This window comes from Fringilla coelebs, assembly GCF_963513975.1.
Source record: "Fringilla coelebs genome assembly, chromosome: 1".
In the NCBI taxonomy this organism is placed as follows: domain Eukaryota; kingdom Metazoa; phylum Chordata; class Aves; order Passeriformes; family Fringillidae; genus Fringilla; species Fringilla coelebs.
Genome location: NC_140028.1, coordinates 144,676,881 through 144,691,900, shown reverse-complemented (window position 1 = coordinate 144,691,900; position 15,020 = coordinate 144,676,881). Strand labels below are relative to the sequence as shown.

At 36.7% G+C, this 15,020-nt stretch overlaps 1 protein-coding gene across 3 annotated transcripts in view; it reads right to left on the bottom strand.

The window, feature by feature from the left end:
* Positions 1–15,020, bottom strand: part of LMBR1 (limb development membrane protein 1) — a 68,344-nt gene that overhangs the window by 29,304 nt on the left and 24,020 nt on the right. For all 3 annotated transcript variants that reach the window (XM_084204030.1, XM_084204031.1, XM_084204032.1), the window contains one exon: positions 14,626–14,729. In XM_084204030.1, the coding sequence (XP_084060156.1) occupies positions 14,626–14,729 (104 nt within the window). The remainder of the gene's footprint in view (positions 1–14,625; positions 14,730–15,020) is intronic.

Genomic DNA, 15,020 nt, shown 5'->3' with positions numbered 1-15,020 from the left:
TTGCACTAGAAGCCCGTAACATCTCCAGTAAAGCTGATCAGGAAAACAAAACACACCCAACACTTTACAAATTCTTCCAGCTGAGTTTCAGATTATCCATAAAGCAAAAGCCACTCCTAAAAGTCAATGCCCTGAGTGGTTCCCTACTGTCCCTAAGCAGAAGTCTGACACCTTACAGGCTGACTGACACATTAAAGGAGTCACTTGTGGAAGATGAAAAATATATGATTAACAAAAAGTTTTGGAAGCAAATTACTATAATCCAATAGAAACTGTAATTTAGCTATTTATCAAGAAAACTGGGGGAAAGAACTGACAGATTATACCCTCAAACCCCCCAACTACTTTTTTTTTAAACTTCAAAGTTTCACAGCTTATGAGTCCACAGCTCACCTACAGTTTCACTCACAGCATATTTTCAAAATCCACCTAGATCCTTAACATGAGCACTTAACCAAGTGAAGTATTTTATTAAAGGAAAGATATTTAACACATCAATCCCAGCAGACTGCAACTTGCCAGGAGCTCAGTAATATCTGTCATCTTCTCTCTGCACTAATGGGGGGAGTGGAAAAAAAAGAGCATTTGAAGCTCTCAAGGCCTGCCTACAAATAAAAGCTGTCCTACAAACACATCCTAAGGATCTTGTGGTTTGTACAGCCTTAGAGATACCTGACTCTCAGACTTCTAATTCTTTAAAATTCAATTGTCAAGACAATCAGAAGTTTTTATAGCTTAATCCTGAGCTACTTATGCTGCCTGGAGCACCAGGCCTAAGGGTTCATGTTTCCAGAAAAGCCTAATTTTAGCAGGAAAGGTTTTAATTATTTTAGAAGTGTTCTGACAAATTTTTAATTGCTACTCTGTATCATCAAAATCTTACCATGTTTCTTTTCTATTATGATTAACACAGATAAATCATCCCAGATGACAAATAGCCAAAAGATATTAAAAAACAGCACATGGCCAAAAAAGGTAATTCTTCATCTGAAAAACCCAATGAAGTACAAATGGCAACAACAGTCCTGAAGGAATAACAGATGTCATACAAGAATTCAGCATAATCACCAAGGAAACCACCTCTCCCCTGCAGTACATTTGTGTTGAGGGATGATTATTATGCCACTTAGAAAACACTAAGACTTTTCCTGCTATATGTGTCAACACGTAACACCTAGAGACTGGTTTTACTTTAGAAGATTACAGCTTTTCAATAAGGAAAAGGAAAATTTCTTGATAATGGAGGCAAAAGTGTTGAGGCTTTTTTCCCCCATTTAAAATTCTGTAACTACTTTGAATAATACAAATGTAACCACACAAAATGCTTTGCCACTAATCTGGCACCAGTAAAAAGTGAAGACCTTGCCCTGCACAGTGGCTGTCCACCAGGTTCAGGCCTCTCACACAACCAGCAGGCACAGGGATCTCTCCTGACTCACAAGGACAATGCAAGAAACCTCCTGCCTGCTCCTATCTCCATTAAGAGCCACATGAAAACTCTGGAAAATGTAAAAGGAAATCTCTGACAACTGCCATTTTAGCAATGCTCAAGTAAGACAAGCACCATATTCCAGGAGAGACACTGTGGAAGGTAATGTTATCTTCCAACCAGTGGCACAATCCTGGGCCAGAAAATCACAAGTTATTTTTTGGGAAAGAATTATTAAATAAATGAAGGCAATCAAGCTATTTGTTGCTGAATTTCTGCTCTGTCAGCTGTGAGGAGAAACACAATCCTTATTCTTCAGAAATTTAAGCGTAATTTTTAATGCTGTCCAATGCTATATGGGTTTTAACATATACATCAAGATATCTACCAAGAGTTCTGTTGTTTTAATGCTGATGAATGATCAGAAAACCTTTCAGTATGTTATCTCTTTTTGCAAGAGGCAAAATTCCTGATCAAGTGAAAGAACTACAGCTCCATCCTTACTTTAAGAAAAGCATTTCTTTGTTGGAACATTACCTGACTATAGAGATTTTGATGAACATATTATTAGCTGCTACAAAATTTTTGGATGCTAATGCAGGACATGGAATGGCTTTCATTAACTCCACATTTTAATCTGGTTGCAAATTTTGCAGGAAAAAAAAAATAATAAAACACCCCATCATCGATGAAATAAAAATTACATGTTACACACAAAACCAGAGAGTACTAACTAAGTTTCTATGGTGCTGAATATGTGAACACAGTTCTGCTTGGACATCTTGACCTCTTGCAAGGTAGGTAAACATCACTTTTTACACCATGCCCTGACCCATGGGGAAAGCCTGGGAAACATTTCTGCAATCATGGCACATTTAAAGTACACACGACGCCCATTGTTCTCACGTGACAGAAATGAGCCTTAGTAACCTCAAGATTTGTTCAGTGAGGGGCTGATGGCAACAAACACACATGATAACATCTGCAGGAGAAGTGGAGGCACTAAAAAAGGGAGAACTACACTGGGTATGAGGTTGGGGATGTTATATATTAACCTCAATTACATTTTTAGCATGTGACACCCCCTCTTTCTCCATTTGTTAGCATTAGTGAAGAGATGAGTGTCAAGCCTTTCACCCCTTTCTATGGTTTGACACCAGACTTGAAGCAATCCTTGCTGTGACCTATTCAAGGCAGTCTACAATCAAGTTTTTAATAAGTAAAGGAGAACAATTTTGCATCAGGCAACATTAAACACACCCTACATTTAGCACATTGATATTTAGTCAAGGGGTCACTACCTCCTGAGACTACACAAATTACTAAGTCAAAAAGAGATGCTGTGGTTTTAGGAAAACTCAGTTCATTTTAAAAATGTAGCTGCTAATGACTCAGAACCCTCACAAAGGAAGCTAAGAAAATTTTAATCAAGAAGTAATATATTCAGGCATCAGATTCAAGTAAGTAGGGGAAAAAGAAAACCAACATTTCCTTGCCCATACAAGAATCAAATACTTCAGACTATGAGTAGCACTGACTGTGTCTTCCCCCACGCCACCTCTTCCCTCACAAAATCTTCACAGCCTACAGGGATTTTAAGATTAAAATGAGCACTTTTCATCACAAGTATATTTTAAAGCTTATATTTATTTTCTATGCAATACAAACATGAAAAATTCAGTCATAAAACATTCCCAGCAACTTTCACCTGATTTTTCTGTTAGTGACTTTTCTCAAACGGTTTCACAGTTGTTACCATGCTGTCAATGCAGCAAGAGTAGGCAGCCAAAATACTGAACTGTATCAAACTTAACAGCCACACCGTTAAGTAACAAAATCCATAAAATTCTGAAAATCCTGAAAAATTAAAGTTTTATTGGAAAAAAACCAAAATTATTTCTTTGGGTACTGGCTAAAGACATGTAATAATAAGCATTAGAGTTATGCCTGCCAAGTTTGAAGTGAAGGACCAAAAATCCCTCAAGTAGAGCTCAAGAAAAAGATGTCTTTACTTAATAGCCTGGGGAGGAGGCTACCTATTCAGGAACCAGTACACCCTCTGCAGTGACTCCTCTGCCAAAAAAAACTTAGGCTCCTTTCTTCAGTGTCCCAGAGGAGCATCCAAACCACAGTGTTGCAGCAGTTTGGAGTCCATACCCATCAAACTATCCTGTTGACACCATTGCACACAAATAACTCAGTGAAATAACCTAAGAACCAAGGACTCCTTGCAGACTTGAGTCCTTGGGACCAGAATAAAAAACAGTTCTTTCTCACTTTTTTCCCCTAGGAGCTATTTAATCCAGTGCAAAATGGGCTCCAATGAGAATGATAGCTAGGATTCATTTATTGCCTAGCAGTTAAGGTGTTGTTTCAAATACATGGATTGAAATAACTCAAGATGGCTTGTCCACATTAGGCATCACTCCTGTAAATTTACCAGAGAAATAGTACATTTGAAGTATTATTGCTTACAAATTTTTTATTAGAATACATACCAGAATACATAGCAATTTCTTAAAATGAGGAAAAACTAGACAGAACAGCAACCAAAATGCAAGCAGGCACTAACTGGAATAAAATAATCACAGCCTACAGCTGTCAGATCTACATGACTATCCTGCTGCAGCTCGCCCTAAAAGGGATGGATGCAGATCTGTGGACATCCAACCCAAACCTTCTGGGGAGAAGGGAAAGGAGAAATGAAAGGATAATCACAGCAAAATGGTCACTGTCCCAGTGTTACCCCTTTCCCCCACAAGTTTGCTGTGTTGTTCCATTCTCTAGCCCAGCTCTCAGATGATCCACTCCCTCTACCTACCAAGTTTCCCAGAGTTTCCAATGCCACCTGCAACAACAACATGGGAGCTGTGGGATTTCTGACACTATGAGTCTCCCTCTAATCATTCACTTTTGGATCAGAAAGAATCTTTCCTGCTAGACTGGCCTGATAGGAAGATAAATAGATGCTTTCCAACTTCTTTGTAGCTTGGCAGAGCATTAAGATAAGTAACATTAAGACTTGGAATTTGTGATTGTGTTTCTGGCAGAATGAAACCCTGAAGACAGTTACCAAAAGCAAATGATATGTACAAGCACAAAGGTCACTTTTAATGTTCTAAAATAAATAAAGAAAACAAAAGTAAATCCCCTGAAGTCATGTCTATTACTAATGCCCTGATAGGGTGAATAAGCCCAAGAAGAAAGCACACTTCTAGGAACTGGCCAAAGCACCTGAATGCTGGAAGTTCCTATTAATAAACTGGGAAACTCTTGAAAAAGGAACAAAAAAAACAAGACAGGGATGGGAGAAATTCTTTGGTTCTGCCTCATCCCCTCCTCTGTAAATAAAATTGTTGTCTGCCTCACAGATTTTCACTACAGATGTGTAAGCTCCTTCCCTGTCAGTTCAAAATAAGTGATTCCTAACACAGAGCAATACATAATGTGAAGTAACTTTAGTAATATTAAATAAGTAATACAGACTACAGGCCTAAATATCACATGGTTATCAGTATCAAAAACCCCCTGCTTTCAGAGAAGGAATGAAAAGTGGTGTCTGCCTAGTAAAGTTTCATTTAATAAATGAAAACCCATTAGAAAAACGTTTATTGCCTTTCAATAATTAAGACAATTATATTAAACCTTTCACTATTAATATAAAATTCCCTGGAAATTTTCTTCTGTGAATTAAAATTACAATTGTAGTAAATCTGTATTTTTAAATTTTATTATAAAGCAAAAAAAGTGCATAAACAGATTTAAAATTTTTGCTTGTTCTGAACAGTCACTACTTGATGTCAATGGAGACTCAAATGAAGACACTGACTAAGGTAGAAATATTTAATTATTCAAATCTTAATAAGACAGTCCTCAAGCATAAACCAGCCACTTTTATAAAACAAATTATATCCTCCAACCAAAACTAACAGCAAATCAATTTAATGTTTCTGACCATTTATCAAAATAAATCCAAACACAGTGAGATGGGAAGATGCTCACATTGCCTCTTGAAGGCAGTATGCCTTTCAGATATGCCAAATTCTTTGCTCGTTTCCATTGACTGTGAAAGGGGTCTGAATCACAGCTATTTCAGAGATCTTGCATGTGTGAATACTTCCTTCCCAAAGGATGGCAAATTTTCCATGAAACATTTCAGTTTTAAATTAAATTGTTACATGAATTCTATTACAAACTGACAAGTAAAATTTAAAAAAAAATTAAAATATAACTCTTGAATACAGCTATCATCTACCACAAACAGAAGGATCTATAGAGGGTATTAAGAATGCTCCATCCAAACAAAATTTAAAAGATACTTATTTCTGCCTGAAAATAAATGTCTTAAGAAGAAAAAATATTTTAGAAGCCAGTGCTTCAGTTTACATCAGTGGTACAATAAGAGATTCAAGCTTAGCATTGTAGCAGTACCACTTTACAAGTAGTAGAAGTATTTAACATGTTTAAACATGTTTTAACATTTTTTGCTCATGCAGAACTCTGTAAGCTATCCTAAAACCAAATAAAAACTGGAAAAAAAACCCCACAATTTATCCACTAAGAGAGCAGCAAAGGAAAATATTCTCCTCTTATTCCATTTGCAGGCTTCCAGCTACGTGTTAAGGCTGTTAGCAGAAATTGTGGAAATTCTACAAAGCACAAACTTGCTACATACAGCACAAATGTGCAAGTTCAGGGCAGCGTAGGCGTGGGGAAAGACAAAAGTTCAGCAAAGCAGCCCTGCCTGGGGTGAAGTGGAACAACTAATGCTCCAGTGCTAGCTTCCAAAATTGAGTAGTTTTACAGATGCCTCTACCTACTCATAATGTGTCACCTAATGCAGTTTCTCACAGCATGCTAGAGAAGTCAGTCAGAAAAACACATTTCAAAATAACACCATTCTCTTTGTGCAGTATTTTTACCCCAGTATTACTAACAGCACTCAGTTCATCTGGTTGTTAGTAACATTAGGGTAAAAATACATCATCACTATGAATTTCCATACTCAAGTACATTAAAACACTGCCAGAACACAAACTAACCTGGCACATTTTGATTTTCTATCGACATTACAGAATAGGTCACAAAAATTATAATCTCAACTCCATTCACAGCTGCAGAAAGCTGCTGAACCCCTGCCCAGATAACGAAGTGGCAGCGAGGCAGCCAGTGCAGAAAAGCTGTACCAAATAAACTTTACCATCAGCTTATCTCCTGGTAGTCTACTTTTTATACCTTCCACTGAGGCCTCTTTAAACGAAGTACCATCTAATTTATGGAAGCAACCAACTGACATTTAACTACTTCAATGAAACGGAGCACAGATCACATCTCATCACATCTTGATCCAATGTGTGCAACAACCAACACTCCCTTATTTCCCCCTCAGCTGTCCCCAGATACAGAACTGTTACTTGTATTCAACAAACCACCAATCTCCTGTGCTAATATAAAAAAAAGGCAGATTTTTACATATAATGTCCCCAACTGATTTAAGCAAGAAATCTTATAAAAATCTGATAAAATATTTTATATTTACAAAAACAGATTCACATTAAGCCATTATTCCTCACCTAGCAAGTTTCTCTCTCCTGGCCACTGATTCTTGAATTTCTTTTTATCTCACTCTCAGTGAAACATGGTATGGCCTTAAGATTACAAATACATGGATGTTATTTACCTGTCCTGCACAGCCTTTGATCCTAAATGTCTAAATACAGACATTCAGGCAAAAAAAAAAACATCGTGTTTTGAAGTCAAGATTTTGAAACAGAAAAAAATAACACCACCAGGATTCCCAACCTCTTTTGACATACCTGTAGTAGTTTTAATGCTCTGTAAGTGAAAGGACAGCAGACATCACTGCAGACATTACTTTTACAAAGGCACTTTCATTTTCTCACTAATCTACAGTAGAGTTACAGATTCCAGTCACAGATTCACAAAAGCACGCCAAACTCTCATTTGCTAATATATAGACCTGTAAGGTAAGAATATTTTTTTTCATCTGCAGAAGTGTAAGTGAAGGGCTCTGTAGTGTAAAGCTGTAATTTTAACATGTTTTCAGAGTTTAGTCTAAGACTTCTAAATGCTACACGCTAACAAGTTATACTAAACCTTCTCATCTTCCCTTCCCAGCTGTTCTATAAGCTCTTCTCATTGTTAGTATTAGATGGGGCTATCATCTGCATTACAAATTACAAACACATTCTACATGTAGCCATGCTCAAGCTGCTTCTGAAACTTTGGGGGAAGAGCAGGCACACAAAGTTTCAGGATAGGCACCATCCTTAATACAAGATCTACAGTTAAATACAGTCTTTAATTCTGCACCTTACATCCTATAGATTATGTTATGGGTTTGTACAACTGTCAGCTAAGTATACTTTTCATTAGAAGAAGGAAAAACTATGATCATGCTACTTTCCAAATCAAAATTTCAGAATCATCAGGATCTGTTTCTAAACAACAACAAACTCTAATAAAACTTAGGTGGTGTCATTTTAAAGGACTCCAGTTTAAAAACTAGACTTCATATCTGAACTTAACATGTTAACTTCTGTCAAAAAACCATACCCAAACAGCTGCCTTTGATGTGACTGAATAAACAACTTTTGTCTCTGGTATTACTAATGGAATGAGTAAATGGGTTGTAATATAATGTACAATAATTCAGCAGCATACCAGTAAACATTTCATAGAGATCAGAGCACTAAAGTCTCAGTTCATGCTAAATGATTTTATAGACAAATAAATATGAGCTTAAATGCCAAATAAACATCCACTGTCATCAGGGCACCTCAAGACTATTTGGTGAGCCACAGACACAGTGGCTTGTGGGTATTGCAGTCAGGGACAGAAGTAAGCATAAAGCACAATCAAATACCATTTGCAAACAATGTTCAACATTCTTAACTCTCCAAATCCATTTTACTGAAAAATCAAGGCAAATTTTAAAAACTAATCTTCAATACAGATAATTTCATATTGGAAAAGATTTCCAAGCCACTTATTTCCCAGTGTTTTGCAACACAGGAACCATTTCTTTCCATGGAAATCTGCTTGAAATAACTGAAAACATTTCTAAATGTAAGTACTTCAAAGGTAACTTTGAACATACTTCCTACATTGTCATCACACACTGTAAAATGTCTTTTACAGTAGCCTACACCTATAGATGTACCAGAGTTCTACTGGTACAAACATGAAAGCTGGGAGTACCAATTTTCTATAAGGAAAAATACAGAAATTCAAATTTTCATACCCACCAAGAAACAAAAATCAACATGCTCACTTTTCACTGTATTTATAACTGTGTTTAGGTACTTGGAATTTTGCATATACAATGCACTGCAACACAATACATCAGAAACTTAAGCTTAGTTCAGTCCTATTTAATAGTGCAATGACTAGGAAAAGCCATTACTATTAATAAGCTGGATCAAATAAAACACTGAGGAGATGGAAGACATACACACTATGGTTGTTCAGCAAGCTATCAACAAAGTACAGCAAAAAAAAAGCAGTTTGAAAATTGTTAATAATAATAGTTTTGCAAAGCTTCAACTTTGACCCTCTCCCCAAATAAGTAATTTTACTTACAAAACATATTTCTAAAAGAGATGAAGGGAAGAAATCTGCTTTAAAAGCAGAAACCGCTGCATTTCACTATTTTGTGAGGAACCTGCACCCCCATGTTTTACTTGCAGGGGTTAAGCTGCAGCTGCTGACACAGGCAGGGCTTTGCAGCCACAACAGCCAAATCTTTATACAGTAGCAAGCACAACACAATAAATGTTCTGACCACTGGTCTAGCTCACCTGCCTTCAACATATGAACAAACTGCTACATTTTTAAGTCGTATTTTTATTAAAATAAACTGAGAATTTGGGAAGAGCCATCAAGGAAAGGCAAGCAGATGGAGAGGCTAGCTGACACATAACAATAGCTGGTGAAATATTACTCTTATTTTCTGTAATAAACACCAAGATCAAAACATTACGCAAGTTAAATTTCCTTGAAAGCTTCCCAGCAGGAGTTTTCCTTTTTGTTTGTGCAGTACACGATTTCCTCTCACCCACAAAAAACATACCAAGAATGTGCATGTGCCGCTAACACTAAGCAGCACTTCCTTAATCACTCATTTCCAACAATTTATGGATGATCAGTGGCAAAAACGAGCAAAAATAATGAAAGCATGCAATGAAAGCTCATTGAGACAAACCGGCTTGGACTTCCTACTCATTTCTGTGTCTCTTTAAGATGGGGGTCTGATACAAATTAGCCACTGGGAAAAAAGTCATCTGGTCATAAAATACAGTACAGGGTCACTTTTATGTAAGTTTGCCAAAAGGGACATAAACCAGGACAATTTCAAACTGTGACACAGGATAGAAGTATATTAAAAAAATCTTTGTTCCTCCTCCATTGTGCTGTCATGTTGCTCAGCTTTATAGACATTCTGAGCACCAGCTCTGGCCTCTTCGCTTCCACCTGGTCTACCTAATTAATTAAGCAAGGAAGTTACCTCAAATTTTTGTACTATTTGTTTTTATTATCATGCACTTCTTTTGATGTTCCAGGAGTTAACCTCTTAATCCACAGACTCTGTGTGTTGTGTTCTGAACATTTTGGGATGTCTGGATAATTTGGATAATTGGTCAGGATGTTGCTGTCGCTCATGTTAAACTTTATGCTATGACTACAAGTTCAAAGATCAGTATTAAGGCAATATACTTCATAAAGCCTTTTTAAAACTCTACACTTGTGATTATGCAATACCTAGTTTTTCCAGTTTCTCACAGTAGTAAATTGCACTATTTGTATTTTCTTAAAAGGAAATTACTCCAAAACATCCTTCTCTTTGTCAACTTCAAATAAATACAAATTTCCATTGAAGTTACATCAAGAGAAAGGTCATATTTTAAAGGTCAAGAAAAGGTATGGCAATTATCTCCTCAAAAATGTTTGCCTCCTTCACACAGCAGCACACATGTAATTTTCTGTGCAGTCTGTTACCACACATGGAAACACCAGCACTGTGACCTACTCAATTGCTAATAGCACAATTTTTCTTTTTTGAAGGGAATGATAAAGAATGAGGTTAATTCTGACATTAAGAAACATTGTTGACAACTTTGTTTCATAACTACAATCTGAGCACATCAGTGACAAAGAACTAGAACATAACTTTATGCACAGTCTCTACAAAAGAAGACAAGACGAACAGAGAAAGAAGCAAAACAGTTTTTAATACTGATGCGAGCAATTAAAGTGATATCAGGTACACCAACAGCTCAGTTAACAGCACTGGCTGAGTTGCAATGTATTATGATTCAAAGTCTTGAAAAATCCAATCCACACACAAAAATGTGTGTGCATACATACACACATGGCAGATACATAGAGACATACATATCCTATACATATGTATATTATACAGCTCTAGTATTGGCTGGATTATTATTATTATTGCCCTGACATCAGAATTGTTCAAGTGCCATTCAATGGAAATGAACGAGAGCAAAGAGCAGCATTTAAGCTCTTTACAAGGGCATGGTCAGCCCTCTCAGGCCCAAATGCCCTTTCTGAATTCCCACAGTGAATTTCATGAACAACTAGCAGAGAATCAGTCTGAACTCCAGTGCAGCACTGCATCCATCCATGGCCAGTGACTCATTTCCCTATTTCCCTCTTCTGCACAGTATGTAAGCCCTTGGTTGTTTCAAACTGCTGCCCCGGGGAAGCCAAGTGAGCCTCTAAAAGGGGTCATGTGCCATTTAGCAAGTATATCAGCAGCCAGGGAAAATGGCCATGGGAAACTGGAAGATGGTTAATCAAGCCCATCCTGATTCAGAACAGTTAAGGGAGCATTCAGGAACATGGAATGAAAAGTTATACAAAGCTCACAATAGTAATTTATGAGCTATCTGAAATATCAGAGCTTGCAAAAAAAAAAAAAATCACATAACAGTCAATACATAAAATCAACTTTTATAGCACAGTCTGTGATAAACAGATGGCTAAAACCTTCAGGAGTCAGACCCACACGTGATAATGACTAAAATTACTGTTGCTATTTAATCTGAACAAAGACATCCATTAAAAATGAAAAAATCATTTCAATTTCAGGAATGAACTTTAATTATGCACTTTCAAAACTTTTATGGAAGTCCAACAAGTAATTGACATAGTAAGACCTTCAAATAGACATCTTCAGTGCACACACCTATATCCCAAGTGACCTATTTAATCATTATGATTAAGGCAATTCAATGACAAAATGACCTGCATAAAAGCTTCCACTGGAACAGTCTTTTTATCCAAACTTTTATCTGAGCTGGGTATCTAGAACCAACTGCTTTCCCAACTCCCAACTGAAAGATTAAAGATCCATGCCAAACCTCTTTACTGAATGTCTTCACATTTACAGTACATCATTCTTCTCTTAAATGTTATAAGTTTTGCCAAATGTATGAAATGTTCTTTTAAATTGAGATCACTAAAATCTGATTTTTCCAGTGAACAGTAATAGCATTTGAACAACGTTTTATCTCTCTGGTCCATGACTTTGATGCGATGAATGACAAAATGAGACTTTTTCTAAAAATGTACACAAAATAATTTGTTCAAATACCAAAATTCTATAAAGTAATGAAGGTCTCAAAATCTTCTTGGAAAAAGGTAACAAACATGACAAACATCTACTGAAAGTAAAACTTGATGGGAAATACCCTTCCTTCGCAGATGCTAGAACTGAAAACTTTACATGTAATCATGAGTTTGATTAATCATGAATTTTCCCAGATTCTAATCACCCAATTATGTGATGCAATTCTTTAAAACATATCTAGAAATTATTACAAGTAGAATCCTTTATCTACAACAGCATCTGAAAAGAACAGCACATTTAATTTTAACTATCACCATAGTCCAGAAGTGCCATCTGCCTCTTACTTTCCAAGAAAAGCAATCAAAGACAAGGTATGTTCATATTACAGTATCCAACAATGCCTGAATCTTGACTAGCAGCTTCAAGGCTCACTCCAAACTGGCAAAAAAATTTCATCCATTTTGGATAATTTAAAGAGAGCAGTGAGATAGAAGAGACTTGCATAAAGGCCTGGAGTATTTGTACCAGGGATCACACTTGGCTTCCAGGATGTTCCAAAAACATCCAGAACTCAAAGGAAAAAAAAATGCAAAATGGAATTTCCTCCTCTCCAATAGGTGGGTTTTGATACTAAAATCTGATCTCATCTGCCTCCATGAAGAAGCAAACTTCAAAGCACCAAAAATCATCTTTTCCCTGGCATCTGCAGAAGATTATGATTTTATCTTACCCATCTCAACTCACAAATGCTTTGAAGCATAAATGTGCAATGGTGGCTGATCTGACTGATTTTGAATGGGGTTTATTGATAGCCACTACCATAAAAAAGTAACATATTAACTATTAAAAGTTTCATGTAGCTGGGATACACAAAACATCTGTTGGAACCAACAGAACTCTACCAGCAGAAAGACCTTACCCAGTATGCTAATGAAGAGAATCTTTGGTTTTGTTGGATTGCAGGAAACACAAACCCCACTGGAATCATTAAACATATTTTAAGAAGAAAAGATAAATATTAGCTGTGGCTAGATACTTAAGTGTCAAAAGGAAAACGGGGTGGCCTCCACATGAAAACTAGAAGGACAGAGTTGCTAAAACCTCTCAGGCCTGCAGATACCTGAAGTGAATGAAGAACAAAATGTTTTCCAGTCAAGATGGATGAGTTAAACACAGGAGCCCATCACCAAACTCCTTGGAAGCTGAATGCATTCGTTTGGTCACCCAAACTCGTAACTGAAGTGACCTGGCTACTTCTGCAGTTTGGTCAATGCACAGCAATGCTGCAGGAGCATCAACTCAGCCCAGGTGACACCAGACAACATTTACACACCACCTGGGCCAGGCCCTGCAAGTGTTTTGTAACTTAGCTGCATGGCTATAATCCACCAGTACCTTCTGCTGTGGAATAACATCTCTGTTTCTCCACATTATTCTCTCTGAATTAAAATATTCCTTCACACAGCAGTTCCTAAGTTGTTTTTTGTTTGTTTTGCTGTCCTCTGTTTTTTCTCAAGTGAGCCCAAAAATCTCAACTTGAAAGCAGCACTTCAGTTGAGTTTTCCCTAATCCCACCAAGAACCAAAATGGTAACTTCACTGCCTTCATGCCAGTTCCTGTCAAAGCAACCAGGAATGATGCTTTCCTTCCAAACACAATTATTCCTTTGTGGCTTTACATTACATGCCATGCTTCAGTGACTCATAGTCTTTTGCATCCATCTTTAATTCATTTTATTCTTCAGATTTCAAGATCACTTTCCAAGACCCTTTGCTTTCTGACAATTGTTATCCAAAGGGAGCAGAATTCCCTCAAGTGTAGTATCATTAAAAACAAAAGAGTAATCATGTGGATGATAAAGATTAATGGAAAAGTGCTACAACTGGTCCCCAGACAGTCATTCCAGTTTAATGTATTTGATATTTATGAGTTGAAATTAATTTTGATGTCCCTCCCTTATAGTAATTTTTCACTGTATTTCTTTAGTTCACGTATTATTACAATCATTATCACCTTATTGCTCAAAAATTGCTTGACCAAGTTCCTTGCTTCACTGAAATACTCAGCAATCTCAACCTGAATATATTCAACTAAGCTGAATATTTTAAGACATGTTTAACATACTATTGTTAATACTGATCATATTTGAACCTTTTTTGGGATGTCTGTAATCTTTAAAATTCACAAATTAAACTTGTATTCTCGGAGTCATCTGTTATTTAACCACCCTTCCCATTAGCAAGAAACATGTCCTCCTTTTCCTTATTATTTTACTTCTAATGCATTTCTTGAACCTTCTCTCCTTTTAACATCCCAACAGAATCATCTTCCAAAAAATAAAATCTTGATTGAATAACTTCATTTTTTTAAAAAAGTATTTTTCTTTATTTCAGTGCAAATGGCTTTTAAGGAGCCTTTTTTCCCCCTGTATACCTGGCCTGTGCCAGAATGTGGCATAAGCACATAAGCACACACATGCCAGCACCAAATCCTCCCCAATCTGTAATTTCAGTTTCATCAGAAACAAGGGCTGAAAGTTAAAGTGTACACTGCAATTACTCTGTATTTAATAGGGTTTTCCTACCTTTTTTAAGCCAGCAAATCCTTCTGATTCCAGGAAGAAAAATGCAAAGGGCATCAACACAAATAAACATAGATTTGAAAAAAGAGAGGCAAGATTCCACAAACCTGCAATAAACAAGAAGTTTATAATATAAGTTTCACAGTTAAATATATTACATTTTCCTCCCTCACATATAACAATGATTAATATATGTACAAGTGCCAGGGGGTTATGGATATAGTTATTTACAGGTCACTGCTGAAAAATATCCTTTTCTCTGCATAATGATATTCAAACAACACCTGGATACAACTTACCTTTCAACAGCAAATGTGTGAAACCTTGGGAGACAGACTGCAAGCTCAGGTGTACCACCTCCACAATGAACCACTGCAAAAGTTCTCAGGACAGAAGTA